Source organism: Podarcis cretensis (genome assembly GCF_951804945.1).
Source record: "Podarcis cretensis genome assembly, chromosome: Z".
Lineage (NCBI taxonomy): Eukaryota > Metazoa > Chordata > Lepidosauria > Squamata > Lacertidae > Podarcis > Podarcis cretensis.
The window spans coordinates 46,755,419-46,781,769 of NC_137184.1; the positions used below are offsets into that span (position 1 = coordinate 46,755,419).

Here is a 26,351-nt window from a genome sequence, read left to right on the forward strand (position 1 = left end):
TGAACATTGTAAGGTAAATTTGTGCTATACCGAAAACACACAAACTTGAGTCACAGAACTTGTATTCTCATAACAGGGTAGCCATTTCAATTCCAGAAATATTTTATTTAAAATTAACTATCACACTAGTCAGTTAATAAAGTCTAGTACAACTAAACTTACACAAAAAAATATTTCAATCTGAATGACCTTTCCTTTAAAAAAATTATTTTCAGTTTTTCATCATTAACATCATTCAAACTTAAAAGTTAACAATATTTATACAATTGCGGGATTCACTGAACCCCTGGACTTCCCTCCCCCCCCCCCCCCCCGTTTTCCACAGATACACTTTTTAATTTTTACCGCATTTAATTACATATATCCAATTTTAATTAAATCCTTATTTAATCCTTTACCTATTAAAAATTATAAATGCTAAATCAGTCCTGCTAACGTCTTTAAATCTTTACATTGTTCCTTAATGTACTCTATAATTTTATACCATTCTTTTTAAAATTTACAATCATCTGGGTGTCTGATCTTCCCAGTGATTTTCGCCATTTCTGCAGTCCATCATCTTCACTATCCGTTCTTCCTTGGTTGGCATTTCCTCTTCATTACATCTCTGGGCAAAAAGCATTCTTGCAGCTGTTGTTGCATACATAAACAGTCTTTTTAAGTCCTCTGGTATTTCTTCTCCTGTAAAAAAAGCTTCAGGGTGTTTCTTTTACAAATATTATCTTAAATATTTTTTTCAGTTCATTATACAGTATGTAATTTCCCAGAATGCTCTAGCCTTTTTGCACATCCACGTGGCATAACATGCCTTCATTCTCTTTGCACTTCCAACATATGCTGGTAGTGTTTTTGTACATTTTCGCTGATCTTGTGCGAGTTAAATGTACCATCGGTACATCATTTTCATATAACTTTCTTTCAATGTACAGCATGCTGTGAACTTCAAATCCTCCCTCCATAATCTTTCCCAGTCAGCAAGTTGTATATTGTACCCTACATATTTTACCTAATAAATCATTACTGCTTTTACCTCTTCATCTTTAGTTTCCCATTCCAACAGTTTATACATTTTTGACAATAGTTTTTCATTATTTCCCAACAAATCCTTTTCAAACCTTGACAACTCTTTACTGAAACCCAATCCTTTGTCCAGCCTAAACAGATCGTTGGTGGTACTGTAACCAATCTGTTAATAAATGTCTTATATCCTCAATTTTTTTCACCTTTAATTGGTTTCCTACTTTGGTTAACAGTTCTTTGTAAGTTGCCCATTCACCTTCCATGTTTGTTTTTTTAACCGATATTGCTTCCAATGGTGATAACCACCATGGAGTTTTACGTTCTAAAATATTTTTGTATTTTCCCCATACAGCATAAATTGATTTTCTTACATGGTTCAGGAATTCCTTATGTACTTTTGTTTTTCCATACCAAAGGTATGCATGCCATCCAAATCTGTTATCATAACCTTCCAGATCTAATATATCTGAATTATTTACCGTTATCCATTAATGTAGCCAGCAGAGGCAGGGTGCCTCATAATATAACTTTAAATCTGGCAAGAGAATCCGCCTCTTTCCTTGGCATCCATTAGTAACTTATATTTAATCCTTGGCTTTCCCGCCTGCCAGATAAATTTAGATTATGTCCTTTTGCCATTGTTTGAAGTGTCCTGCTCCACTATCGGTATAGATTGGAATAAAAATAGCATTCTAGGCAATACATTCATTTTTATTATCAAGATGCTCCCAATTTCCTAAATGTCCCAATCTTTGGGTGTTCCAATCATAATAATAATAATAATAATAAGAGAGGACTCCCTGGTCCTGAATGGGGTAACTGTGCCCCTGAAGGCCCAGGTGCGCAGCCTGGGAGTCATTTTGGACTCATAGCTGTCCATGGAGGCGCAGGTCAGTTCTGTGTCCAGGGCAGCTTTCTACCAGCTCCATCTGGTTGAGATGCTACCTGCCCACAGACTGTCTCGCCAGAGTGGTGCATGCTCTAGTTATCTCCCGCTTGGACTACTGCAATGCGCTCTATGTGGGGCAACCTTTGAAGGTGACCCAGAAACTACAACTAATCCAGAATGTGGCAGGTAGACTGGTGACTGGGAGCGGTCACCGAAACCACATCTTGAAAGACTACATTGGCTCCCAGTATGTTTCCGAGCACAATTCAAAGTGTTGGTGCTGACCTTTAAAGCCCTAAACAGCCTCGGTCCAGTATACCTGAAGGAGCGTCTCCACCCCCATTGTTCAGCCCAGACACTGAGGTCCAGTTCCAAGGGCCTTCTGGCAGTTCCCTCACTACAAGAAGCGAAATTACAGAGAACCAGGCAGAGGGCCTTCTTGGTAGTGGCGCCTGCCCTGTGGAACGCCCTCCCATCAGATGTCAAGGAAATAAGCAACTGCCTGACTTTTAGAAAACATCTGAAGGCAGCTCTGCTTAGGGAAGTTTTTAATGTTTGATGTATTTATCGTGTTTTTAATATTCAATTGGGAGTCGCCCAGAGTGGCTAGGGAAACCCAGCCAGATGGGCGGTCCATAAATAAATAAATAAATTGTTGTTGTTGTTGTTCCTGGGTGTACAGATAGTATCTAAAAATAACCCCAACAACACTAGAATGAACACTCATTGTTCACTCCAATTCCTAGTTTTCATATGGAAATGCTTTTTCATCTGTTGGCAGCAAGTTCAAGCAAGCAAACAGTCCAAATGTGATGCAAATTTAATCTCTCTTTAATTTTTTTAAAACATAATCCCATATTCCCAAATACAAAACAGGTATGCTAAACATTAAGAGGAAGACGCCCACTGCTGCTCATTCTCATTACAGAAGTTCATGGTTCCTCATTATGTCTGAATTGAGCTTAAAAACAGTAACAGTTGGGTGGTTTTTAGTGCAGTTGATTTGATAGATCTTGTTAAAAATGATATTGGAAAATAATTTTATATACAACATTTGGAAGCCAGGTACATTTAAAACCAAAACACAAATGTTTGCTAGTTCTGAATGGTTTGCATCTGTAAACAAACATCTGTCTTTTGAAATCTGAGCAACAATTTTGAGAGGGAATCGCAAAACAATTTTGTTTGTAGTCTCCTGTAGTAAAACCAAGTATACCAAAAAACAGGCTCTATATGCTCATCACCCTTGACAAATGCCTGAAACCAAACTACAACTGAACACAGTAAGGTGAAGAAAAGAATCACACTTCCACCACACAAGCTCTCACTTTGTTTCCAATATGAATTTATCCTCAAAAAATTAAAAACAGAGATCAGTTAGGCTTATTTACACATTTTTCCTATTTGTCATCTAATCTCATCAGGATTTAAAATGAATTTAAATGAAAGGGGAACTTCAGTCATCTAAAACTTTGCATCCCAGGAGAGTACTTTCAGAACATTTATCTTTATTAATTGCGCGTGATAATTACTTTTTCCACTCCCCAGCTACATGTACAGGGTGCCAATACTGTAATGTATTCTCAGTGATCTGTTATTTTAAAAGTGCATAGTATCAGGAAAGCCAGCTCATCCAAAAAAGTACTGGATCATCCAAAGATTGGGGCATTTAGGAAATTGGGAGAAAAAAAATTAAAAGCATTCATACCTCTGTAATTCTAAAGGTCATTGTGTAGTTAATAGGAACTGCAAGTCTGTACCTGCTTACAGTGATGGACTTTGAACACTGACAAGCAAAGGTATAATGTAAGACAGCTGGTCAGTTCAGCAGGCTCTTGGCAACTTATGGACACATACACACAGCTTGGACAGCAGCAGCAGATGATCATTAAATGCTGCTATTAATGAAACACTTCAAAAACACGCTGATGATATCTTAACAGGGTAATGCATATATATTCATTTGGATGCTGCCTGCAGTTGCTTCGAAGCACAGCATAACAGAGGTCTAAAGGTTACCCTACATACATGCTTTTACAAATGAGTTAAAGACGTTAGGTCTCTGCTTCCTCGTCACTGCCTGCAACGCTGCTGTCTGTGGATGCTGTGACATCTTCATTGGTACCCTCGCCATTATCTCCTCTCTCAGCTGCTTCACCCTTTGGGCCACCCTCAGATGCACTATTATCTTTAGATGGCTGAACTCCTTCTGGGAGCTGGACACCAGTTTCCGAAGAATCTGCGTCAGATGCTGTTTTCGGCATTTCTGTATTTGGATCACCTAAAAACTTCTGCCAACCCTTCAGTCTCTCTTCCCTTTCTCTTGAAGTCTCCTCGACCTGCGATCACATATGAAAGTAAATGTAAATGTTTTGTGCCAAAAAGGGGGTGGGGGAGCTTTTTTCTTGTGACTTAATAATCAAAGCTTCAGAAACCTAACCAAAACCTATGTTAAGTATTACATTTATATTGCAGGAATGCCCCTCAAACCTAAAGTAAATTAACTGCACTAAAAACACACACACATAAAACTCTTATGAACAAACAGTACAAGAAGACTTAAGGCTGCTGAAAGCCTAAGTGGATTTAAGTGTGAGACAGACCTAGGTTTCAATGTCTTCTGTATACAATGCTTTAAATATCAGATCTAAATTCAGGTGAGTATCACATAAAATGTATGACCTATAAGACTGACCAGATTTTTAAAACTCTTATTTATTACATTTATATACCACACTTCATCTCAAGTTCACAGAATAAATATCTGTACCCATCCTAATCTCATTTTAAGATGTCTAATAATCTTCTATATGATGGTATTAAAAAACGGTAAACTAAACAAACAAAAACAAATTAATAAAAATTCAAAATGATGAATTGGGATCCAACTCAATTTAGATTGCAATCCTGTATACACTCGTCTAAGAGTAAGTCCTGTTGAGCTAAAAGGGACTTCCTTGTGAATAGATCTGTGCTGTGAATTACACTGGCCCCACTCAAATCAACTTGAAAAGTTAATCATTCCTAAATTAATTCCATTGAAATAAATGGGATTTGTGGAACTAAAGAATGTTCCTATACATCTTTGCTAATAAGTAAGCTGCACCAAACCCAAAGGGACTTGCAGTGATCTATAACCATTTCCTCCTGTGTCCCCTCTGCTGTCTCCCTTCTATTGTTTCCTGAGTTATACACCACCATGAGAATCTTTTCATTCTTTGTAAAGCAACATGTATATGGAAAGCTCTGCATTAATAGTAATAAGCTGGACGAGCCTAGGGGATAAGGGGAGAATGTAACAGCATGTTATGCCACAGGCTAAATTTAAGGTGACTTTTTTGTTGTTATGGGTTAAAAGGGACATGCTTTGCTGCACCACTTCAAAAAGGGGCTCATTCCCGCGGGGGAAGGGAACCAAAATTCTTATTGGAATCATGACTGCAGAGCAAAACTTAAAGTGAGAAAGTACTTTGAAAATATAAAGTACTCAAATTTCCAATTCTCCATTGTGATTATGAATGCCTGAGATCCAGAGCTTTCACCCTTGGCTAGCCGGCCAGAGGGGATGTGTTGGTTTCTAACCTACAGTAGGATTCCTGAAAGCAGCCTCTATGTAATGCATCATATACAGACATAGATTCAAATATCTCTCAAACAGCTAAAAGCCCTGTTTAGGGAAGCTTTTAATGTTTAATAGGTTATTGTATTTTAGTGTTTTGTTGGAAGCCGCCCAGAGTGGCTGGGGAAACCCAGCCAGATGGGCAGGATATAAATAATAAGTTGTTGTTGTTGTTGTTGTTGTTGTTGTTGTTGTTGTTGTTGTTGTTGTTGTTGTTGTTAGAGACACACCTGATAATCTGTTACACCATCCCATGTCTCCACAGAGAGCTGACGTCCACCAAACCATCGCCCGTTGAGTGCCTGTTTGCAGACATCTCCTTCTTCTGCTTCTTTAAATGACACAGAAGCAACACCATCTGGGTGCCTCTATAAAAACAAAAGAGAGCCAGAGGCTATCAAATCCAATCTGGGCCTTTATACGCTTAAACATAATGACAGATTTTAGAAGACTACTGGGACTTCAAGAGCAAGAACACTATAAAAGTACCATGGTACCAGAGAATCACTTCCAGAAAGAAAGAAACTCTGAAAACATTATGAGATGGCTATCATCACACCATATTCCTAAATATCTTAAATATTTGTCAGCCTATATACTTACAATGGCAGTATCAACATCAGAATTCTATAGCTGCTTAAACACATTCTTGCGAGGCACCATCTTCACTGACTATCTGTCTGTTTAGTATGGTGTACTAGACGGAATAATAGATTTTCTACCTGGGGGACCTAGAATCCGTTCCCTGTTCAGACACAATGGTGTCTTGGTGATCTTGGTCCACATCTCTCAATCTAACCTACCTTGCAGGATAGCTGTGAGGATCAAGAGGAGAGGAAGAAGACAGAGGAATGCCACCCTGAGCTCCTCAGGAGGATGGGGGCTATTTATTAATAAAGTGAAGCATTTTAAATCCAAGAAACTTTAAACGTATCTGGCAGTTAATCTAAACTTTTTCTAAAACAGTTTCTAAAAAAAAAAAGCAAAATATTTAACACTGAATACAATTTAAGTATCTGCTACATACAGCTAACAACTACGATCATGTAAAATTACCTACGTCAAATAGAATGACTTTCTTTACTTGTCCAAACTTTTCACATTCTGTCCGAAGATCTTCTCTTATCTCATTTAGCACTAAAGGATCTTCCTGCAAAAAGATCCAGTTACAAGATTACGTCTTAAAAGCATTTTCCAACACTGCTTCAGAAACAAGAATTTCCACATACTGGCTATACCATCCTGAGACACTAAGCCAATCCTGGCCAAACTGTTTAATGAGTATTATTGAAATTGGGTTTCATATTCATCTGATGCTCAAAGCATAACTCCAAAAAAAAAAGTCTTCCTTACAGGACAGAATGCTCCTGGTCAACATTAATGGAATCTTAGCAGGGCTACTGTGTTGCCCATGTGAAAAAGAATAAGTGGTATAAATGAACAAAGTATACATGAAATAAAATATCCTTTTACAATATTTTCTTAGAATTAAAAGAACCACATTTTTAAATTCAGGTAGGTAGCCATGTTGGTCTGACACAGTTGGGGAAAAAAATTAAAAAAATAGTCCAGTAGCACCTTAGAGACCAACTAAGTTTGTTCTAAATATAAGCTTTTGTGTGCATGCACACTTCTTCAGATACCTATCACGTATCTTTTTCACAGCCTAGGACCCTCGTTCCTACGGGACCACCTCTCCCGGTATGCCCCACGGAGAGCCTCAAGGTCCACATATAGCAACACCCTAGTGGTCCCGGGCCCTAAGGAAGTTAGATTAGCCTCAGCTAGAGCCAGGGCCTTTTCAACTCTGGCACCGCCTGGTGGAACACTCTGCCTCATGAGACCAGGGCCCTGCAGGATCTGATTTCTTTCCACAGGGCCTGTAAGACAGAGTTGTTCCGCCTGGCCTTTGGCTTGGAGCCAATTTGATTCCCTCCCCCTCTTTCTTTTTTCTTTTTCCTTTCTCCTCCTGTGATGAGGCTGCATTTAAATATTTTAATGTTTCAATATTTTAATTGTTATATTTTAATCTTGTTTTTAAGTTGTATTCATTCAACTTGTTTTTATTATTGCTTGTTAGCTGCCCTGAGCCCAGCCTTGGCTGGGGAGGGCGGGGTATAAATAAAAATTATTATTATTAGTTGGTCCTAAAAGGCATGCTGCAGTTTCAGTTTAGATTCTTTTCCTAGCATGACTACCTGCACTTGCCATTCCCAGCTTTTGTGCCTTACATTAAAAAAACGGGGGGGGGGGGTGATGTGCTTCCCTACCTCAAAATCGCTTGGGTGGAACATGTTCCTGATAATGATAACACGCTCATGCCGCATTCGAACACTGCCATCTTTCTTCTCCGGTCTCCAATCCAGCAGTCTAATGAAATGAAGCAATAGTAAGGGGTTGGGGCTGATCTCTTCAGTTTCTATAAGAGTTTGTTGGGAAAAAACCATTAAATTTGATATTTCCTAAATCAAGGTCTCAGCACTGGCAGTTATTTCATAACACATAATGAAGCTAGCAACCTGAATCTGAAAAACTATTGGAAAACCACCTGATTTAAGTTTCTGGCAATTTAAAGAAGGCTGCAATCCCATACTCACTTACCTCGGGCTAAGCCCCACTGAACTCAGCACCAGCAGTATATATTTAGTTTGAAGCTAGTCCCTTGTGAAATTTGGAGCAGCTTTTGAGATAAAGGTATCAGGCAGCTGCTGTAAAAAAAACAAACTGTGGTAAAAATGTCACACCACTAGAGTAAGCCCTCAACTTACATGGAGGTTACATTCTGGAGATCACGCCTAAAGCCAATACCACGTATAGTCAAAATATAATGGATGCAAGGCCAGGTGCAACTGTCAAAGTATTTTTCCCCGGACAGCCACCTTCCTTTTCATTTTTACAATTCTTCTTTCTTTTTTTGCCAAGCATGTATAGCTGCAGGCTTACTCTACTTAATACAAAAATAAGCGTGGACATAGCTTTAAACGACAGCACACTCAGTATCAACAAAATATCCTGAAGTTTAGAAATCATAAAAGGTATAACAGCCAACTGCAAGGTGTGCCAGACAGTTTAGAAACTTTGTTTCACTGGTTTAAATGAATGACATATTTTTAGATTTCAGGTTTTAGCCTGTATACTCCCAGTAATGTAAAAGCCAATTTTATTTACAGAAATGACTACACACTTTTGTTGTTGAGACAGCTTCTTCTTGTAGTCCTTGCATTTCTTTTTCTTCTTGCTGGCATCGTACTCCCCCTTTGGTTGAAACTGTGCAACTTCCACATGCAATTTGTAGCCTCTAATTTCATTTTCATCCAATAGTTTTAATGCTAATTCAACAGATTCTCTCTATTATTAAAAATAAAAACAAAAAATTAGATGAGGTAATTCAGACTTAGGTGGAAGGACTCTTACCTTCCACCTAAACAACAAAGTCTGGCTTGTGAAGAGGTAAAACTTACCAAAAAAAATTACCATAATAAGCTACCTTGAAGTCCCAGTGACTGCTCAAAATAAAAATAAAATTCAAAGTAACGAAGAGACAAGTGAAAGACTGAAAGCATCATTGTGAAAGTATAACTGAAGCATACAACTAACCTTTAAGTAGCAGCAGAGCCCATCTCCTTTAAGATTTCCTTCTTTGTCTTTGTAAAGTTTAATTTTAGGCTCCTCGGTTTGTGGATCACGCATAACAATACCACATTTTGACATAACCTGCACAAACTCATCTTTTGTAATGTCTGGTGGCAAACCTGTGGAAATAAATTTAAACAAATGCAAGAAATACACCTGCCAACTTCACAAAATCAATTTTTAAAGAATCAAATAGAGGTTTCTAACTCATCACAAGGTTCCTGGTGTTCTTCAATATACCTTTAGTCTTCCCTACTCAGACGCTTTCTGGCATTATCTCCTGGCTTTTGGACTTAAGAACACAGTGGAAGATCCCAAAGTACGTGCCATGCAGTGAATTGTTTTAACGAAAGCAGGTATTTCTTGCGGTATTCAGGGAGGTCATGAAGCACAGCTCACTCTCCCTCCCTTTTCCAGAGTTGAAATCTGATGATCCTGACCCAGAGGAGCCTTTCAGAATGAATCCATGGAAAGCATCTGGAACTTCAAACATCAACTCTGCTTTGGCACGTTCAGGAGCAGACAGGATGGGAGCAAAAGTTGCAGGAGGGGGTACTAGGAAGGAAAGGAGTCACAGTCCTCGTGTTTCAGTGCCACAAAAAAGGTTTTATGGACAAGTGACATAAGCTGGAGAACTGCATCAGGGATGCAGAGCTGAAGAGAGACACAGTCTGGCTTCTGCTACCCACCAAGAGATCTGGAGCAAGAGAGAGATCAATCTGGTCCCATTCAACAGCTGCTAAAGTATAGCTGTTCCACGCCTAATTTCCTTTTATTTCCCCATTTCATTAACGTATATACTTTTTGTTATTTCAACAGAAATATGTCAGATTGTAAGCCTGCAGGCAGCAACTTTCTTAACTTTTAATATCCATACAGTACTTAGAAAATTGTAAGCACTTTGCAAGTGTTGAACAACAGAAAGGGGTCATAATTCACATGCTTTGTATGCAGAAGGTCCCAGATTCAACCCCTGGCATCCCCAGAGAGGGCTGGAAAGGCTCTTCAGAAACCTAGAGGGCCACTGGCAGCGTAGGCATTTTTCTGTTGGATGGACCAATGGCCTGACTTGTTATAAGACAGCTTTCTAACTTGGATGGAATGAACTTGCCTAAAGGGGATTTGTTAGCAGTTGCAGGTCCCACTTGCCTAAGAGTCAGTAGTATCCACATCACCACTAAATGGACAAAGTGTGGCTCTCAATTATAGTTAAGCAGAAAAACAATGAAGAAGGTAGGAGGCTGACAAAAAATTCACACATTTCAGCATAAATAACTTTTGCGTAATAATTTCTGTTACGTGTTTCTCAAATATACGCACAGAACCCAGTTTTTAATAGGTTATTTTGTTGTTAGCGTTACCCACCTACAATTTCCCTGGTGGTATTGTTTTGTTTTGTTTTATTATTTTATTTTATTTCCTATATTCCAGCCAGCTAAACTGCATTAAAATCCTGAATAAAATTCCATCATTTTTCTCTTCTTCAACTTCCAGAAGGGTTTTGCTCCACTGCAAAGCTTTTATGCAATCCAAAGTAAAATAATATATTTTTAAAGTATATTCAGATACATCTGTCTTCCTAACCATAAGGTTTGACTTTCAACCATAAGGCTTCCCAATGCATCTTCAGCAATCTGCAAATGCCAAGAGTTTTTTTCTTACCTGTCACATATACATTTGTGTTTCTCTGTTCTTCAACATGAAACCATCCTAAGGAGCAGATCATGATTAGATTAGTTATGTTGCAGTTCTAAACCAGCACATGAGACCACAGAAATTCACATGAGACCATAGAGAACTGCTGCCAATCAGAGCTGACACTATTGGGCTAGACAGACAAACAGTCTGACATGGCCTAAGGCAGCTTCCTATATTCACATTTATGCAGCTTTACCAAAGATCACAAATCATTAAAAGTTGCCTGTCATTTGATTCTTTAAAATTTAGACTTTCAGAAGAGATTAAGTAGTCTTTCTGAATGGTAATGAGATCTTTCAGTATGAAGATGCATGCAACATTGCCACTGAAGCTGTTAAATGCTCAACTCCACAGAAATAGACATTTCTTCTTGAGCAGCAGACTACTTCTAAGTCATGCACAACGGGGCCCCTTGCCTGCATCAGGTTTTCTTTTCTCTCCTCTTTGTTTAAGATCTGTTGCCTGAGATGCTTTTGGATCTGTTGGCTGCTGGATCTTGGTATTCTTTGAATCTTTAGGAGTTTTAGATTCAGTCTTTGTAAGAGATGCAGATGAATTATCTGAACTTTCAGTGGGGAAGCCATAGTTAGCATGATATGTTGCCAGGAAATCTTCAGTAACCTAAAAGAGAATTCAGAGTAGAGATAGATAAGGGATTCTGTCTGAGCTACTAGGTAAAGGTAAAATTAAAGGACCCTTGGATGGTTAAGTTCTGTCAAATTTGACTATGGTGTGCAGCGCTCATCTCCGCTTTCAGGCTGAGGGAGCTGGTGATTGGCTGCAGACAGTTTTTCCAGGTCATGTGGCCAGCATGATTAAACAGCTTCTGGTGCAACAGGACACTGTGACAAGTGTCAGAGCACACGGAAATGCCATTTCCCATTCATGCCACCTATTTATCTACTTGCACTGGCATGCTTTCAAACTGCTAGGTTGGCAGGAGCTGGGACAGAGCAACGGCAGATCACCCTGTTATGCAGATTCAAACTGTCGACCTTGCAAATGGGAAGCCCAAGAGGTCCAGTGGTTTAGATCACAGCGCCACCTGCTCCCCAGAGCTACTACATGTGATAAATGTACCAATCTAAACACTGAAACAAATCATGATGATCATGTTCTATTTTTTAAATTATGGGGCAGAGGCCTTTCATAATGGAACTGCAAATGACAATATAGGAGGACAAACATGCATCTTTTATAACAGCCTTCCCCAACATGGTGCTCTCCAGCTGTTTCACACTACAGTTGCCATCAGTCCCAGCCAGCTGGTATACAAGGTATAAGGATGCTGCTATAGGTACATCAGTACAAGTCATTTTGTGAACCACAGCAGCTTTGCATATCTAAGAGATTAAGTCCCTAATGATTTATATTTATCCTGAATGAACAACTTTTGATAACCTATTAATAAGCATTCCAGAGGCAGCAAACAGAAAAATATTGAATGTGCTTTATACAGGATGAGTCTTTGAAAAGAGGCCCCATGGAACATGTGTACTCTGTATCCATGGGACCTCTTTTAAAGGACTCACCCTGTACAATAACAGGTTTTTTTTAAAGTAAGCAACTTCCTTGCACGGAGGCAGCATAAAATAATGTACAGCCAGGATTTCAAAAAACATCTAGAAAGTCTGGATAAATAAAAAATCTCTTCACCTAGACTACTGCTTGGTATTTAGAAGGGGAAAGAGCTCTTTACCTTTTTTTTTACTATATGTTGTTTTTAACTTTCCAATGTAACAGTGAACTACTCTAAGAAGGGATCTATAGGCCTGTTCACTGTGGCAAGTGTGGACAAGGATGATGAGCTCCCCACCCAACTTTTGGCTGAGCACAGGAGCACAAGTATAAAATGAAGAACAGTTTCTCTCCCAAGAAACTGGAAATGGGGAAGGGGGGTGGAAGAGAAATTATGTCTGACCTGTGCAATTCTTTGCAGGTACTTCACCGTATCTGAAACACAGTATGACATTGATGCAATGCCATCTTTTTATTCCTTCTAAACTGTTCTTTGTAGCATTTTTTTTCATTATAATTTTATCTATTTATAAAACTTATAAGGACAACCCCTTACAAAACTCAAAAGGGTATGGCATTGTTTAATACAGAGGTGGCTAACTTGTTGCCTTCCAGATGCTGCTGGACTCCTGTTCTCCTCATCCTGAGCACTGGCCATGCTACTTGGTGTTGATGGGAATTAAAATTCAGTTACCATCTGGAAGGCCACAGATTAGCCACCCCTAGCATAATGCAATAGTGTTTCCTTATAGGTTACTTTATCAAATGAACATTATAAAGTATTTCCCCTATTTATTTTCATTTGTTAATGTTGATCTTTTTAGGAGATACTTTAGAGTTACACTATTGTACTCATATTAATACGCACAGTAGGAGAGCCCCAAGAGCTTTACTCACCCGCCTTCCTCTTGGAAAATTCAGGACAGATAAAATCTTCACACAGCACTTCCTTAAAACTATGGAACTCACTTTATGGAACAGGCTTTAAAAGAGGATTTGTGGACAGTAATGCTATCATTATGGCCACTAGCGACGATGGATATACTCTGCCACCACAGTTCTCAATACCCAGTTGATGGAAACCACAGTAGGAGATGAGAGGGCTGCTGTGCTGGGGCCCCACTTGAGGGTTTCCCACTGGGGCATCCGGTTGGGCACTGTGAGAACAGGATGCTGGATTTATAAGGGTCATTGGCCTGACGCAGCAGGTTCTTCTTATATTCCTATTCCTTTCCTATTATTATTATTATTATTATTATTATTATTATTATTACTTTCTTCTTTACAAATTTCACTGAAAATTCTAAAATCAATTACGAAACACATAGTGTTGTCTTCAAAGACAAATGCATGTACAGTCAGATGGGTGGGATACAAATAATAAAATTATTATTATTAGCTACATGGCATCAAAACAAACTTTGAAAATATTTTACATCACTGATTCAGCTCGCATCCACAGGGCACATGTCAATCTATAACATTAAGATAATTCCCCACAGTGGCTGCCATGGCAACTAAGCTGTGAGGGAAATTACTGTACTGCTGTCAATAGATTGCAAATCAAGACCTTTTTGAAATAGTGTTTTTCTTCTTCAAAGTAAGTTTTATAATCCACATACTAAAAAACAAAACAGACAAAGGCCACTCCAAAGTAAATTTGCATACAAACATTAATTAACTCTGCCAATGTGGGGACCAGGCATACATGGAATTTTTCCACATGAAATAAGAGCAAAAGACATAGATCTCCAATTTGATTTCCTGGGAGGGAGGAATTGCTGCACTGCAAAGCACACCAGAGCAAAAACTACCAGTCCAATTCAGAGAATATTAAGAACAGCCCCAAAGCAAAAAGCTTGGCTAACATTAACACCACTTATTTGTATTATGATTATGATTCCTTAACTGTACCCTAGCTCTAAGTGGACCTGGGGCTGCGGGGGGTGGGCTTTGGCTCTGCAGATGTTGCTGGGATGTTTATTTTATTTATTTGTTTATTAAATTTATATACTGCCCTATACCCAGAGGTCTCAGGGCAGTTCACAGAAAAGATTACAATATATAAAATCAAAATAAGAACAATGACCCAATAACACCCCCCCCCAAAAAAAAGAACCACATTTTAAAAGGGTACAGGATGTCGGATGTCAATCCGCTCAACCAAAGGTTAGAAAGGAACATTTTTGCCTGGCACCTAAAGGTGTATAATGAAAGTGCCAGGCGAACTTCCCTGGGGAAAGCATTCCACAGACAGGGAGTCACTGCAGAAAAGGCCCCATTCTCCTGCTTCCGCCCTCCAGTCCTCTCAAAGAGGAGGCACACGAAGGAGGGCCTGAGAAGATGATCTGAGAGTCTGGGTAGGTTCATATGGAAGAGGCGGTCCTTGAGGTATTGTGGTCTTGAACTGTTTAAAGCTTTATAGGTCAAAACCAACACTTTGAATTGGGCCTGGAAACTAATTGGTAGCCAGTGCAGTCGAACCAGGATCGGTGTAATATGTTCAAACCGTCTTGCTCTGAGCAACCTGGCTGCTGAATTCTGCACTAGATGAAGTTTCTGAGGCAGCCCTATGTATAACACATTGCAATAATCTAACCTTGAAGTTACCAGAGCATAGACAACAGCTGAAGCTGATGGAAGGCACTCCGGACCACTGAGGCCACCTGAGCCTCCAGCAACATCAAAGGGTGAAAGAGTACCCCCAAGCTGCGAACCTGCTCCTTGAGAGGAAGTGTAACCACATCAATAGCAGGCGATGTCCCAGTCATCTGGTCTGGGGAACCACCCACTAAGAGTGCCTTAGTCTTATCTGGATTGAGCTTTAGTTTGTTGGCTCTCATCCAATCCATTACCAAGGCAAGACACTGGTCCAGCACTTCCACTGCCTCACCTGCAGATGTAAAGGAGAAATAGAGCTAAGTGTCATCAGCATACTGCTGACAAAAAAATACTCCAAACCTCTGGATAACCCCACCAAGTGGTTTCATGCAGATGTTAAACAACATGGAGGATAGAATTGAGCTCTGTGGAACCCCACACTGAAGGTTCCATGGGGTTGAAAAGCATTCCCCAAGTAGCACCCTCTGGGAACAGCCATCCAAGTAGGATTGGAACCACCGCAAAGTGTTGCCACACACCCCTAGTTTGGAGAGTCGCTCCAGAAGGATACCATGGTCAATGGTATCGAGAGCCGCTGAGAGGTCGAGAACAATCAACAGGGACATGTATCCCTTCTCTCTCTCTTGACAGAAATCATACAGGGTGACCAAAGCAGTTTCTGTGCTAAAACCAGGCCTAAACCCTGATTGAAATTGATCCAGAGAAATCAGTTTCTTCCAAAAGCGCCTAGATCTGGTCCGTAACTACTCACTCTAGAACCTTGCCCAGGAAAGGAAGGTTAGCAACTGGCCAATAGTTAGTTAGGTTTTCTGAATTCAGGGAATGTTTCTTAAGGAGTGGTTTTACCACTGCTTCTTTCAAACAGTCAGGGACCACCCCCTCTCTTAAAGAGGTATTGATCACCTCCCTGGCCCAGCTGTTCCCTCCCTGCTGGTTTTTATCAGCCAAGAGGGGCAAGGGTCTAGACTCCAGAGTGCAAGTTGTTGCCCTGACTGACCAGCGCACCTTGTCCACATCCTCAAGCCAACTGAAACTCATCCAACAACACCAGGACTAGACTGTGATCTGGACACCCCATGAGATACATCTACTGTAACAGCAGAGTCAAAGTCTTGGTGGATGCAAGCAATTTTATGCTCAAAGTGTTTTTCAAACAAGTCACAGCGAGCTACCATTGGTTCCATCACCTCCTTTGGGCCAGCCTGGAAAAGGCCCCATGCAAACCCGGGCTACCAATATTACTATTATTATTATTACCATGATCATTATTAACCTGCACTCAGAACATTGTGGCCCCTGTATAAATAGCAGCAACAAACGAGAGCAAGCCTAAGCCATACTTTGCTCCGGTTCCTGCTTTTATATTATGAATTTTGTGTTTTTGTGCTGTGAACCGCCTTGAGATCTTTGGATGAAAGTCGGCATACAAACGTAATGAAACTAGAAGCAAAGAAACAGCGGCGGCGCCTTTCCCTGTCCGTGCCATGACGGGAGCAGGCCCCGCCCCTCACCTTCGGGAACCAGGCCCTCTTGTCGCGATCCCACTCGTACTGCGTCCCGTCCGCCGGGTCCGTGTACGTGAAAGGGTCCTCGCCGCCTTCCTCGTCCTTCTTGCCGTACAGCTCCTGAAGCCGCAGCTGCTGGTAGAACTCCTCGTTCCGATCCGAGCCGCCAATACTCATGTTGTTGCCGGAGCCCAGGCTGACGAGGTAGAAAACGCGCCTCACAGGCTAGGCCGCGCCTCAGATGCCGCCGCCGCCGCCGCCGCCGCCGCCTCCTACTCAGGAGCCGCCGGACTGCACGAAGCCGTTCAGGGCGCCTGCGCGCGGTCTCGCACCACGGCTGCTCTTGCGCAGGCGTGGCCCCGCCCCGCTTCACATGCGACGCTAGTCCTGTCACATCTCCACTCACGCCCCGCCTCACAACCGCCGGTTATGGAAGAAGCGAACGGCGCGTGCGCGGGAAATGACCGTTACCCACCCCACCCCCCCGCACACACCTCATTCTCCGTCTGTACACGCACAGAAATATTATCCACCTCAGCCCTTTTATTTATTTGTTTATCGGATCCGGTTGATGGTTTTATGATTTTCTACAAAAAAGCTGAGGAGGAATTCCTCGCGCGCGCACTGAGCAAGAGCGGAAGTCCGCGGGGAGGGGCGCAAAGGCGTAGCCACGTGATGTGTATTTTTAAAAGCACCCAATTGAAAAGCAAGATCTGGGAGCCAATGAGAGACACGTCTCATTATCTGGAGGATGCGGGGACGAATGAGGGAGACACACACACCCCACCCCACCCCCCACACACCCCTTTTCATGAGAGCAAGGCGCAGGTGCTCTGGTACCTGATCTGGTACCATCAAGGGATCTCTTCTTTGAAGCTCTTTTTCCAAACCATTGGCTGATGTCAAAACAAAATAAAAATATTCCTTCCATTGGCTGATGGTTGGCTCCGAGCCCCTGATCATCTTGATTGCCCGACTCTGCTTATTTGGACCTGGAAGTAAGCCCCACTGAACTCACTGGTGGTTGTTTCCAAGGCAACGTCCAGGGCTGATGCCGCAAACCAATTTTTATTTCTCTTGGGACAAAGCAGCATTTTTGCTGTGCCTCCCAAAGTATGGTTACCAGATGTCCCCGTTTCCAGGGACACTCCCCAGATTTATGAATCTGTCCCTGGACAAAATCCGTCCCCAGATTTCATTTAATGTCACCGGATTTATATTTTAAGTATTATAGATTTATTAGTAGGGATTGAATGTTGCGTGATTGGTTCAACGGCACAAGACACATCATATGGGGACTTCTGGTGAAGCAAAAGGGCGGGCACCATGGCAACCAGCAGCTCTTGAAGCCAGCCAGAACCAAGTGGGAAACCTGCCACCCACTCTCCTCCTGCTCTCCTCCCCCAGGTAAGGCCTGACCCAGGGGCAGAGCTGCGCCAGGCACAAGCTGTGCAGCTCCTTGCTCAGAGCCAGGCTCTGATAAAGGAGTCTGCTGTGGGGGAGCCTGTTTGCACCCCTTCACAAAATTGTGCACGGGGCCACAGACACCCACCCCCCGCCCACACTACGTATCTGGCATGCACCCATTCGCCCTCTCATGGTAACAGCTTTCAAAGTAGTTTGGGATCCGCAACTGTTAAACTCTGCCCTTTATTCAAACTGAAACCACACACCAGACTTTATAGATACAGGGTTATTCGGAGTTTGGTTAAGTGTTCCTCAGCTATGATCAAAACCTGTGAGTGATAACTTGCTTGCTTGGAAGCAAAAGGGTATTTAGAGCCAAGCATATGGGACCTAGGGATGTGGATGCAAGTCATCCATTTAAGCTCCTAAATTGGCAATGCTTTTCAAAAACGCCAGGGATGGACAAATTAGCACAAACTGTACCACAAATATACATACATACATACATACATACATACATCAATTGCATTGTTTGGCAAAATTGGACTTTTATTTATTTTTTATTCAAAATTATAACAAGACATATTATCCAAAAACATATCATCCTTATTCCCCCCCCCATTTTCCTCCCCCCCCCTCCCCTCCCCTCCCCTTCCCACACAGAACCCACCCCCAGACTTCCCTCAGTTCCAGTCTTTGGTTTCTCTAATAATGCTGTTTCCTGCATGTTACAAAGTTGTATAGATCCTCAAACTGTTTAGCTGATTATTATCAATAAAAAAATTGTGAATGTTTATTCAAAACCTGCCAAGGTGTCCAGTTCACTTTGTTGGGTCTTCAGATACTTTGTAAAAGGTTTCCATTCATCCTTAAAGTCACAGTTATCCTTGTCCCATAGCTTATATGTCAGTTTTGCCAGTTCTGCATAGTCCATCAATTTTTCTTGCCATGATTCTTTAGTTGGGGTTTCTTCAGTCTTCCATCCTTGTGCTACCAGAACTCTCGCGGCCGTTGTCGCATACATGAAGATGTTTTTAACTTTTTGGGCAGGTCTTTCCCTACAATCCCCAACAAAAATGCCTTGGGTTTTTAAACAAATGTTAAATGGAACATTTTCTTCAATTCGTTGTATATCATTTCCCAAAATGTTTTAATTGCCTTACAATCCCACCACATATGATAAAATGTTCCCTTCTTTTTCTTACACTTCCAACATATATTTGAACTAGTTTTGTACATTTTCCCTAACTGCACTGGTGTTGTGTACCATCTGTACATCATCTTCATGTAATTCTCCTTCAATAGGGAACAATCTGTAAATTTTAAGTCAGTTTTCCATAATTTAACCCGATCTTCCATCATAATGTTGTGACCTACATCTTGTGCCCATTTAATAATAACTGATTTTACCTCTTCATCTTTCGTCTCCCATTCTAATAGTATGCTGTATGCCGCCTTCAGTAGTTTCACTTTCCCTTCAATCACTTCCATTTGAAACCTAGATCTAGTATAACTAAATCCTTTCTTGCTGTCTTCTTTATGTGTTTCATATAGTTGTCGATAATAATAATAATAATAATAATAATAATAATAATAATAATTTATTATTTATACCCCAGCCACTCTGGGCAGCTTCCAATAAAAAATATTAAAATACTCTAATACATAATTCAACCAACTCTGAAAGTGGTCTTTGATCTCATCATAATCTCTTAATTTCCATTTTCCATCATGTTCCTTTAATAAATCAGCATATGTGAGCCATTTTCCTTTCTTTCCAAGTGGTTTCAGCAGTAATGCTTCATGTGGTGAGAGCCACATTGGACTTTTAGAAGGAGTGCTTGTATGAACAAAAAACAACTCTCGTGCAGTTAAGGGTAATTTTTAATATACCTTTATATACATCCTAAACACAATATTGATTCATAAAAGAATGAATCAACAACAAGTGTCTCAGTTTAGCAGCAGCGTTTCATTGGATAACAATGAAAAATCTATACACTGAGACCATGATGCAATCTTATCATGATCCCCAATAAAGTGTTTTATTCATCTGAATCCAGATCACTGTCCCCTGCAATGGAAGGGAGGTCGTCACTTTCTTCCTCGTCCTCGTGGCTACTGGAAAAGAAAGAAATCTCATGATGCTGTTGTTATTTATCATGTGTACTGAGCGTGGGACAAACTTAGAAAGACGATAGACCGACTCTAGCTGTTGTTTATATACAAACTTTACAGCAACACAAATGTGAGATGCAGCTGGGCAGGTCATCTTCCTAATCCAATTCTAACAGCTAAGGGAGTCAAACAAGGTTGCATATGGGCCCCTTTTTGTTTAATATTTATTCCCTTAGTAAACATCTTCGAGGGACAGATATATATGGCCCAAAAGGCAGATAAAATGTTGCCTATCCTGCTTTATGCAGATAATGCTGTCATCCTGTCTCAGACACAGATTGGCCTTAAGATTGCTCTTAAGAAACTAGTCCAACACTGTATGGAGGATCAATTAGCAGTAAACTACCAAAAAACAAAAGTCATGGTTTTCTCCAATAGAAGGAAAACCTACAGGTGGTGCATAGATAACCAAGACATTGAACAAGTCACCTGCTTCAAATATCTAGGGGTTGTCTTTCAAGCTTCAAGAAAGAAAACTGCCCATATTAATCACATTTCCTCTATGGCCTAAAAAAGTACTGCAGCAATCTTAAGATTCCATTGAGCAAAGGGGGGAAATTTTTATCCCAGCTGCTATCAAACTATTTGCTGCAAAATCCATAGCACAATTATTATATGGTGCACAACTAGTCCCCCTCTCTAATCTGAACCCCTATGAAAAACTACAATCAGGATTCCCAAGGTCAGTTCTCCAAATCCCTAAATGTGTCCCCAATGCAGCCCTGTAGACTGGAGATGGGCCTAAATAGGATTGAAGCCGAAGTGTGGCTAGTTACTCTGTACACATGGCTAAGACTTAATAAGACCTCAACTGGGCTGCTCTCTTTGACACTGATTGATAATTATCAAATAAAATGGTGGAAGGGCATCACAAGAAAACTGGCTTTATATGGCCTTTCTCCTGAATATATTTTAGGTCTGGAAATGGGAAGGACTAGCTCTTAATTAATTAGAGAATTAGAGAATTAATTATCTTAAATAATTAGAGAACGAATCTGGGACAGAGAATTCCAAAATGATCTTAATCAATCCTCCAAAATTTGTAAATTTTTACACGAACTTCAAAGATCCTATCCAGCAAATTATTTAAGTGCACTGGACAACTCTAAACACTGTTGGGCATTTTCCAGAGCCCGTTTTAATGTTCTCCCTTCAGCATTATTAGCGGGCAGATATCATGACATCCCAGTCCAACAGAGATTCTACCCATGCAATTCTGACGAGATTGAATCCACTGGGCCCATTCTTCTATACTGCCCACTGTATCATGATACCCAAAGAGAGCTAATTCAACAGTTACCAAGGAAATTACCTGGCTGCTCAGATGAAACCTATGTTAAATATCTTCTTGCTGACAAAAGATCCGAATATCACCAGGCCTGTCATGAAATTCTGTTTTATGGCAACGAGGACAAGACAGGCTGCAGTGACAGCGATAGTTGATGAATGAGTACTGATTTTAAACTCTGGAACATAGGTTTTGGCTGAAGAAGTGCTATTTTAAATGCAAATAAGCTTATAGGGAATTTTCAAGGGGCGGGCGCAGTAGACAAAATTGTTCCTGTTGTTAATTCTGCTGTCTGGACTTTGACCTCAATAAAGAAAATAAGGTCATGTGTACTGAGCACTCTACAGAAGAGAAACAATATAGTGAAGGAAAACACGAAAGTGTGATACACTGCAAATGCAGAGGAGCATTCACTTGGTGCTTCTCTGAACATTTTTATCACTGCAAGTGTATGGTTTCTGATTCGTTAGGAATGTAAGAAGAGCCTGGCTGCTGGATCTAGTCCAGCATCCTGTTCCCACAGTGGCCAAACAGATGCCTATGGGAAGCCCGCAAGCAGAACATGAGCACAACAGCAACGCTCTTCCCAACTCCAATTCCCAGCAACTGGCATTCGGAGGCATAATGCCTCTTACCCTTGTGGTAAGTAGCCATGGATAGACTTTTTCCTCCATGAATCTGTCTGATCTTTGAACACCATCCAAGCCATCTCATTTGTGCAGCCATCCTTCAAGGTGTGCATCTGGTGCAGCAATACCACCACAACCCTACCACTCAAGACTGCTCCCATCAGAGGCAAGATTGCTGTGTGGAAGGTGGTTATGCAAGCATTGCAGGCAGAATCAGATGCAAATGGTGTTAAGAGGCTGAACATTTTAGCACCAGAATGAACCTTTCATGAGCAGTGCTCTAAGGCAACTGCATAGGTTTAAAACTGCTGCTTGCCTTCTATCACTGTGCCATTGAGAGCGTGCTCACTTATGGCTTATGTGTGTGGTACGGAAGCTGTACTACCCAGGACAGGATGGGGTTGTGCAGAGTTGTGAAGGCAGCAGAGAGCATTGTTGGCTGCCCACTCTCCACCTTAGAGCAGATTTATGCCACAAGGTGCCATAGGAAGGCACTGGACATAGTAAAAGATCCATCGCATCCTGGTCACTGTCTCTTCGAGCTCCTGCCGTCGGGACGGAGATACAGGACGATGAAGACAAGAACGAGCCGTCTCAAGAACAGCTTCTTCTCCAGAGCGATCTCGGCCCTGAATGGGAAACCTGGACTTTGAAAGTCATCTAATCTTCCTTGCTGTATTATATTGTATTGTTTTAATTAGTGTTTTTATAGTTGTTCTGATTTTGTGTGGAGTGCCCTACCTGGGTGGATGGAGCAGCCAAGTAAATTTTGTTGTCCCTGAGAGGGGGCAATGACAATAAAGATATTAATTATTATTATTATTATTATTATTATTATTATTATTATTATTAAACCTGCATGGCAACATCATAGAATCATGGAGTTGCATTGTTGGAAGGGGCACCAAGGCTCATCTAGTCCAAACCCCTGCAATGCAGGAATAAGATTATTACTCCCCTCATGAGATAAATGTGTGCTGCCGCACTTTCTATTTTTATGTATGTTCAAGAACTAATCCACGTAAATGTTTAAAGAATAGGGAAGACTAATCCTGCTCATGACTAGGGTTATAAATCACATCTGCAAAGAAGCCAGGATTGGCTCATGGGGGTTACTACTAAAGTTCTGATAGCATGTTTTTGTTTGGTGACTGATGGAATTGCAGCAATTGAGAAATGAATTGTTTAAATTGTTTTAGTTGCTGTGCTTTATGTTAATTTTAGATGTTTGTTGTTGTTTTTGCTGGGCTTTTTCTTGCTGTGTGAGTTCCCTCCCCAACCCCCACTTTGGTTTTAGAGTTTAATGGTGTACTGCATTTCGTATTTTCTTGTATGAGCAGACTGCCCAGAGAACTTGGTTGGATGGATGGTATGAAAGTGTAACCAGTAAACAGAAGAGCAGTAAAGAACAGGGAGGCCCACAACTCAAAGGCAACTCATAAGAGTCATCTGAACTGAGCGCAGCCAACCTGCTTTTGAGACAACCAAACACTCCTTAATGGCTCCAACAGCACACTTGTCTATGGTTACCTGGCACTGCTATACTCCATGGCATGTGAAATCTTCCCTGCTGCCTCATACGACATCATGCTGTCTTTGTTGTCTTTGTCTATTTGCACATTTTCTTGAAGAACACAAGGCTGTCTCGGTCTCACTGCAGAGGATCCTGCACCTGAATCTCTGCTACTTTCACTTTGCTGGATTGCTGCACAACAGGACAGAAAATGGGTAGCCATAATAAAGTTACCCAAGCCTGCTTTATCCCCCAGGTCACCTGCAAATGGCTCCAAGGATATTGCTCTCCTTTGAGTAGTTTTATCATCCTTCAGAAGGTGGCTAAGCTGCAGTTCAAATAAGAACCTCAAAAGCATTTTGCATTTGAACAAAGTCAGCCACTGGAAAAGTTAGTGCCATATGATAAACTAGACTAGAGGAAGTTTTTTCAGTCTGGGTTCCCCCATTCTCACATGGAATTTTCCATTCATGTGTACTATGTTTCCGCCATCCTCAGCTTTCCTTTCTCAGCATTTAACAGCTAGGCATCTCCAATAATCATTTGCTCTACTGCAGAGGCAGTAAACTTTTAAGTCAAAAGTTTTATTCCCCTGAGAGAAACTGGTGGGGAAGAGTCTACTGACAATGGGGAGGAGCCAAAGCTGAAATTGGAAGAGTCTCCATCTGCCTGCTCTCCCTTGCTTCCATTCATTTACACATCCCTATGGCCCCTTGCATACTCATTCTCCCCATCCACACATAGTCATTTCAGTCACCATTCATCTTATCTCTACCCTCCCCATCCCCACTGCATGACAATTGGTCATAGAAAAAAAAGTCACAAATGGGACCTTTTTCTTAAGCCAAGTTGTCATGCAGGGAGCACAATTTTTAGGCTTTGCAGCATGTGGAGATGGGAGCATTACTCCACCCCTCCTTACATTCTAGCCCCCACTCCAAAGAAGCCCCCCCCCCATCAGCACTGCAATTAGGCTTAGGAAATAATGTGTTCTAGAGTCGTTTCCCCCTAATCCTGCATTAGGATGAGAGGGCTGCTGCCCCCTACTGCCAAAGAAAAAAACCTCTACCCCATCAGCATAGCAATTAGGCTTAGAGGGGGAGAGGTTAATAACCACACAGGGGTGCAGAAGAGGAGATGGGGAGTGGGGAGATCCAAAAGGCTCTGTGGATTGGCTAGGAACATCTTGCCCCTGGTTTAAGCAAGCTGGGAGGAGAAAGGAAGTGAGGAGTCTTGGCTTAAGATGCTTCCTCACTAACCACAAACTTCAACCAAGGACAAACTCTGGCAACAGCTTGTGGTCAGTTTGCAGGGTCCTGGTAAGCCACAGCAACTGAAAGGAATGTACATTTGCCTGAATTCACAAGCGTTTGCTTCTTGCTAATAGCCAAAGGACCACAGCACAATGGCAGAGCACCTGCTTTGCACGCAGAAGGTCCCAGGTCCAACCCCTGGCTGATCTGGAGCCCTAGAAACCACTGCCAGCCAGTGCAGGCAGTCATGAGTTAGATGGAGCAATGGTTTAACTCAGCATAAGGCAGTTTGCTATGTAAAGTGTGAAAACTTACGTGTGAAAGTGTCATCGTCTTCCTTGCCGCTGCTGTCACTTTCCTCGTTATCTGACAGGGTCAAGTCTTCATAATGCATGCTGGCCTGAGACTGCTGCACTGAGCCTTCTTCCTTTTCACCCAGGTCTCTGTTTTCATCTTCTGCTTCCTGTCATGATGGAACAACCAGTGGTAGAAAGGAGGTTGCAGAGAATTTCCTGGCATATGCAGAAGGTAGCTAGCTGCTCTCTAAAAATGGCCCTGGCAAACTGCAGTGGTTTCAGAAATAAACCCAAGTGCCTGCATCACCAGCCGCACTAGTGCTTACTTCTGCAGTATTTTGCAGCAAGCAGATGTTTTGCAACCACCTTGCACACAAGGTTGCTCTACTCATCTATACTCACAACAACCTTGCAGAGTGAGTGAGGCAGAGCCAATGATTTGCCCAAAGTCAGTGGGAATCTGAGCCTCCAGCAGTGAATAAAATAATGAAACATCAGATGACATTAAAAGCTGTGGAACAGAACACTTCTGTTATGGGCAAGATGGTTTGAGCACATAATGCCAATCCTGGCCCACAGTACCGGCTGCCAATTAATTTCCAGACCCAATTCAAAGTGCTGATTTTGACCGAGAGCGCCTTGAACAGCTCAGGACTGCAATACCTCAAGGACCGCTCCCCCCCCCCCATGTGAACTGAGCCAGACCCTGCAATCGTCATTGAAGGCCCTTCTTCATGTGCCCACTTCATGGGAGGTCCGGAGAGTGGCAACATGAGACTGGTCCTTTTCTGCAGTGGCAAGCCATTTGTGGAATGCTCTCCCCAGAGAGGCTCACCTGGCACCTTCATTATACACCTTTAGGCACCAGGAGAAAACTCTGTAACCAGGCTTTCGGCTAATGAAACAATCTATGGCCTTTAAAACTGTGTGCTGAGGAGTTATTGCTTTTGTTTGCTACAATTGCACTTTTTGTTTTTATATTGTAAACCACCCTGTAATCCTCAGGAATGGCATAAAAATTGTAGTAGTAATCGTAATCGTAATAGAGAGCTACAACTAGCCTGTAATTTCTGTGCTGCTTTAACACTGTGTATACCTGTGATTTTTGTTACTAATTTGTTGTTGTTGTTTTAAGTGCAAGTCACCTTTGAAGCCTTGAATGTAAAGCAACCTAGAAATATTTTCGCTGATTCAGTAACAATAACTATTCCTGGAAGCCTGTTGAATAACTGAAGTGGCAGCCATGTAAAGTTCTTGTGCCTGCCATATGAAAGAAATGCTGG

The 26,351-nt window shown here is 41.4% G+C and overlaps 2 protein-coding genes and 1 long non-coding RNA gene across 3 annotated transcripts in view; 1 reads left to right on the forward strand and 2 right to left on the reverse strand.

Moving 5' to 3' along the window:
- Window positions 1–3,119, forward strand: LOC307207763. The gene is made up of 2 exons (XR_013834828.1): window positions 1–1,436; window positions 1,693–3,119. It is a non-coding gene; the product is annotated as an uncharacterized lncRNA (long non-coding RNA).
- On the reverse strand, window positions 2,720–16,819 carry HTATSF1 (HIV-1 Tat specific factor 1). Its single transcript, XM_079961829.1, has 9 exons — window positions 16,511–16,819; window positions 11,276–11,480; window positions 10,824–10,871; window positions 9,126–9,280; window positions 8,713–8,876; window positions 7,799–7,898; window positions 6,589–6,678; window positions 5,759–5,896; window positions 2,720–4,248 (listed from the first exon to the last, which is right to left on the reverse strand). Exons 1-9 carry the CDS (start codon window positions 16,679–16,681, stop codon window positions 3,964–3,966), a joined length of 1,356 nt encoding a protein of 451 aa, XP_079817955.1. The 5' UTR covers window positions 16,682–16,819; the 3' UTR covers window positions 2,720–3,963.
- A 2,958-nt stretch (window positions 16,820–19,777) lies between these two features.
- TAF1 (TATA-box binding protein associated factor 1) overlaps window positions 19,778–26,351 on the reverse strand; it is a 51,285-nt gene continuing 44,711 nt past the window's right edge. The window contains exons 35-37 of the mRNA XM_079962620.1: window positions 25,088–25,235; window positions 23,537–23,711; window positions 19,778–20,032 (exon numbers count right to left, since the gene is read on the reverse strand). Coding sequence (XP_079818746.1) covers window positions 19,957–20,032; window positions 23,537–23,711; window positions 25,088–25,235 — 399 coding nt within the window. The 3' untranslated portion in view covers window positions 19,778–19,956. The remainder of the gene's footprint in view (window positions 20,033–23,536; window positions 23,712–25,087; window positions 25,236–26,351) is intronic.

Coding starts and splice junctions, on each gene's coding strand:
- HTATSF1 (XM_079961829.1), bottom strand. CDS start 16,681: ATGAGTATTGGCGGCTCGGATCGGAACGAGGAGTTCTACCAGCAGCTG. Junction 7,899..8,712: donor AAGCTGTCTCAACAACAAAA/GTGTGTAGTCAT, acceptor TCATTTCATTAG/ACTGCTGGATTGGAGACCGG. Junction 5,897..6,588: donor AGAAAGTCATTCTATTTGAC/GTAGGTAATTTT, acceptor TTGTTTTTATAG/AGGCACCCAGATGGTGTTGC.